This window comes from Cyprinodon variegatus, unplaced genomic scaffold (assembly GCF_000732505.1).
Source record: "Cyprinodon variegatus isolate N-32 unplaced genomic scaffold, C_variegatus-1.0 Scaffold1877, whole genome shotgun sequence".
Taxonomy (NCBI): Eukaryota; Metazoa; Chordata; class Actinopteri; order Cyprinodontiformes; family Cyprinodontidae; genus Cyprinodon; species Cyprinodon variegatus.
The window spans coordinates 22,320-27,016 of record NW_015152330.1 but is presented as its reverse complement, the minus strand read 5'-3'; the positions used below and the strand labels follow the sequence as shown (position 1 = coordinate 27,016).

General features: G+C 40.2%; 1 protein-coding gene across 1 annotated transcript; it reads left to right on the top strand.

The window, feature by feature from the left end:
- Positions 1 to 3,841: 3,841 nt before the first annotated feature.
- On the top strand, positions 3,842 to 4,673 carry LOC107104760. The gene is made up of 2 exons (XM_015404847.1): positions 3,842 to 4,320; positions 4,398 to 4,673. The coding sequence occupies exons 1-2, from the start codon at positions 3,889 to 3,891 to the stop codon at positions 4,671 to 4,673; spliced, it is 708 nt and encodes a 235-aa protein (XP_015260333.1). The 5' UTR covers positions 3,842 to 3,888.
- Positions 4,674 to 4,697: the final 24 nt, after the last annotated feature.

The window sequence follows — 4,697 nt, the reverse complement described above, 5'->3', positions numbered from 1 at the left end:
ATTCTTTGTCTCCGATTTGGGTAACTTTCATGGCTGTAGTTCATTCAAAACCTTAATGGGAAGGAGAAATAAAAAGGTTTGTCACTCCTGCTGGTCTCATTAAATAACATGCAGCTCCATGGTAGAGCAGAGCTCTCAAAAGCAAAACTTTCCCTCCGAACAAACGAGTGCTAAAGACAAACCATAAATGGTATCTAAAAAATTCTTCCAGTCTAAGCGACAGCTATCTTTTGTCTCCGATTTGGGTAACTTTCATGGCTGTAGCTCATTCACAGCCTTAATGGGAAGGAGAAATAAAAAGGTTTGTCACTCCTGCTGGTCTGATTAAATAACATGCAGCTCCATGGTAGAGCAGAGCTCTCAAAAGCAAAACGTCCCCTCCGAACAAACGAGCGGTGAGCCAAAACCGTAAAAGGTATTCAAAAAATTCTTTCACTGTTGGCGTCAGCCATCCTTCGACTTCGACTGTGCCAACTTTTTTGTTTCTACTAAAAACTATTTGGCCACGGTGACGATGTAAAAATGTGATTTTTCTGAGTATGAGGATTTTTCTCAGAATCAACGTTTTCCTATGCACGAACAAGTTAGCTAAACAGCTAAACCATAAATGATATTGAAAAAATTCCTTCAATGTGAGCGCTAGAAGGGTCTGAAGATATTCTATACCAAGTTTCATGTTAGTACATCAAATAGTTAACAAATGGGAGCGATACGAAAATATGTATCGTTTTGGATTTTGTCTGTGATTTTTGGAAAGTCTCTCATTGGATTTCTATTGGGGAAGTGTGGACTTCTTCGTGGTAAAATAAGTAATAATAAAAAGTGAACAACAATATGTGGGAATGCATAAGCAGAAATTTTAAAGATTTTCAGATTTATAATGGAAGTCTATGGACGGAATCTTTCAACTGCTAGAGTGCGTGCTCTAGCTTTTGAGATGTTCTGGTTTTTCCAAACAGATTCTTCTCACTTTCATTTTTCACTCAATTGAAATAAACTTTATATAAAAACGTAGGTATTTTTGTCAGGATCCAGGAAATGTAACCCTCATTTGTGTGGGATTTACAGTTTTCCTGCAGTTTGGCCCAGACCACAAAGAAGTCCACACTTCCCCAATAGAAATTCAATGAGAGACTTTTGAAAAATCACATCCGAAAATCCACAACAACATATATTTTTGTATCGCTGCCATTTCTAAACTATTTCATGTACAAACATAAAACTTGGTATAGAACATCTTCAGACCCTTCTAGCACTCATATTGAAAGAATTTTTTCGCTATCATTTATGGTTTAGCTGTTTAGCTGACCTGTTCGGGCATAGGAAAATGTTGATTCTGAGAAAAATCCTCAAACTCAGAAAAATCACATTTTTACATCGACACCGTGGCCAAATAGTTTTTAGTATAAACATGAGAGTTGGCACAGTTGAAGCCGAAGGATGGCTGACTCCTACAGTGAAATAATTTTTTGAATACCTTATATGGTTTTGGCTCACCACTCATTTGTTCGGAGGGGTTTTTCAGCAGCTGAAACTCACTGAAGCTGAGGTGCTGCATGTAATCCAATGAGAGGAGCAGGTGGGACAAACCATTTTTTTTCTCTTCTCATTAGGGTAGTGAAAAAGCTACAGCCATGAAACTTACCCCAATCGGAGACAAAGGATAGCTGTCGCTTAGACTAAAATAATGTTTTAGATACAATTTACGGTTTGCCTTCAGCACTCGTTTGTTCAGAGGGGATGTATTGCTTTTGAGAACTCATCCTTACCGTGGAGCTGCATGTTATTTAATGAGACCAGCAAGTGTGACAAACCTTTTTATTTCTCCTTCCCATTAAGGTTGTGATTGAGCTACAGCCATGAAAGTTACCCAAATCGAAGACAAAGGATAGCTGTCATTTAGACTGAAATAATTTTTTAGATACCATTTACGGTTTGCCTTCAGCACTCGTGTGTTCGGAGCTGATTTTCCAATTCAAAAAAGCCTGAGAGCTAAGGAACGATGGTGCTGAGCTTTTCTCTCTGTCACTGACAGGCTCGTTAAGCGTTGTCAAGGTAACCGAGCTTCAAAGGGGTTTTACCCCTGCTATTTTATATAGCACATATTAATCTAATGGAGGGAGAAAACACTGATTTAACATTGGGAAATGGATAATATATGACTACTGGCCCTTGACAAGCAACCCTGAAAGACTTTCAAAATAAGACTCCGGGGGACCCTACAAAATAAAAGCCTCTTCATTATATTCATTTTTTTTTTTTTTTGCAGCATGTCTCTCAACATTATCACTCAAACTCAACGCAACCAAAAATTAGACTCTAGGGGACTTTTCAAAACGCACCCAATGGCAAATTTCAAAATAAAAGCCTCCCATTGCCACTTCATCTATTGACCTAAAAAACGGTAAAAAGAGCAATTCAATGATTGGAAATTCATGAAGTATCATTGCTGGATTGGACCCCTTGCTTAACACACAACCCTGCTGAACTTTCAAAATAAGACTCCAAGGATCCTACAAAATAAAAGCCTCTATATCATACTTGTGTATTAATTGATGCAAATGGCCCAGCATTATGACCCAAACTCCACCAGCTTGTTTCTATTAGACTCTAGGGACCTTTTCAAAACACACCCCAGGGCAAATTTCACAACAAAAGTCTCCCATTTATGCTCTAATACAGCATGTATTCACCCAATAACATGGATAACCAGTGATTTCACAATTAGAAATGTATTCTATATCACTGCTGGGCATGACCCTTCCCTTGACATACATCCATGGTAGACTTTCAAAATAAGACTATAGGGACTCTACAAAATAAAAGCCTTTTCCTTATGCACACTCATTCATTGTGCCGTCTGGTTCGTAGCTATGACCTGAACTCAACCAATTTCTTCAAATTACACTACCAAGGCCTGTTGACCACACACCTACGTACACAGTTCTTAATGAAGCTCTAACATTTTCACTGTAATAAAGCATCTGCTAACCTCATAAACAGATGCTTTACTTCCATCAACTTCCAGGTGAACAGATACGTTTGGACTTTTTCTTCTATTTAATCAACTTTAAGTGTTTTGCTTTTAAGATGAGTGTGTTTCTGCCATTATTCTGCCAAATGATTCTACCCTTGAAAATCTTCAGTTGATTCCACAGTTTTCTGCTGTTTGAAGTTTCTGATTACTTCATATCACATTTTCATAAGTTGTTCAGCTATGTTCTGGTTCTTTTTGCTTCAGTTTCTTTAGCTATTTTTTTCTTTTTTCATACAGCATAAAAAAGCATTCCCACTTTGCTGTTTCTCCGAAACAACTTTTTCTAGTTGTTGTTAGATTAATTTTCCCTCCACACCTGTTCACCACAGGACCTTCGGGATCAGAATCAGATTTTGGTCATAACTTCCTTTGCAGAATGAACTGGATTAGGATGAAACATGTAACATTTTTAATCTGATCAGGCCCTGAATCTGATTGTTGGTGTAGAACAAGGAGCCATGGATACTCACTGATCCTTAAGTCTATCATATCCAGCACACACACACTTCAGCATCAATCTAACATTCAGGCTGATTTTGATATAAATTGGATGTAGAAAATGGTTCACATCAACTAATGCAGACCATAAATGTAGACTTAGTCCAGTTTTCTTTATTTTTGGTTCATTTCGTTTTTCACCTAAATCTGTTGTGAATTTTATATCATTTTCCTCAGTAGAAAGATATTTATAGAGGAAACTTTCAGAGCTTCTCCTCTCAGCTTTAATCTTCGTGACTCGGATGTTTGCCGACTCAGCAGCTCTTAAAATCAGGAAGTGGATCGTTCAGTTTGGTTCTGGTCCAGAGGACATAAGCTGCAGGCGAGCAGCAGATTTCAGTCTCAGGTTGGAGATGGAGAGCACTCAGAGCAGGTTGCCTTGCAGAGGGTTCTGCTCCTACTTTGCAGTGTTTGTGATCTTTGTCTATCTGGGTGTGAACTTCAACTGCTCCTGCACCCCTCAGGGATGGAACTGTAAGCTGTTCCTGGTCCTTCCTCTCCTCATCACCTTCGTGTTCTTGCTGTGGACGGACTCGTCTTTCCAGACAACCAGCAGACACCTGCTGCTCTCATCAGACTGGAGCTTCTTGACGTTTTCCTGCAGGTACATCATCAGGGCAGCATTTGTGGCCCTGCTGTGGGTGGTGTGTGTGCTCATCAATGGAGAGTGGTACGTTTGCTGCATGAGCAACCAGACCACCCAGGCTCCGTTAGCCTGTAAATCTGCAGGGATGATCACTGAGGAGGAGCAGAAGACTATTGCTGAGCTGAAGAACACGTCCTGGGTGAGAACCTTTATTCTGCTTCATGTGAGTTTAAATGCGACAGAAAACAGCTTTGATCTTTTCTGTCTGTCGTTCAGATGATCGGCACTGGTTTGCTCTGCGGCATCATTTCAGTTCCAGCTCTGTTTGCCATGTTGGGATGGTCCAAACAGTCAGCGAGGGAGAGAAAGAAGTTCTACCACAAACTGATCCTGCAGCAGAACCAAAGCGTCCTGAAGGAGACTCTGGGGAATTATGCCAGAGAGAAGCTGTCCAACGAGATGAAGAGGAGAATCGAAGATGGTCGATGGGAGGAGTGCTGGGATGTGGCCCCAATGCTGATCAAAGAGTCTGCTGGATCTGTAGCTCCTTAACATCAACAGCAGGGGGAGCAAAGG

What these genes read in the sequence shown, in the direction of transcription:
- LOC107104760 (XM_015404847.1), top strand. Translation starts at nt 3,889, where the DNA reads ATGGAGAGCACTCAGAGCAGGTTGCCTTGCAGAGGGTTCTGCTCCTAC. An exon ending in AGCTGAAGAACACGTCCTGG is followed by an intron (nt 4,321 to 4,397) that starts GTGAGAACCTTT and finishes TCTGTCGTTCAG; the next exon opens with ATGATCGGCACTGGTTTGCT.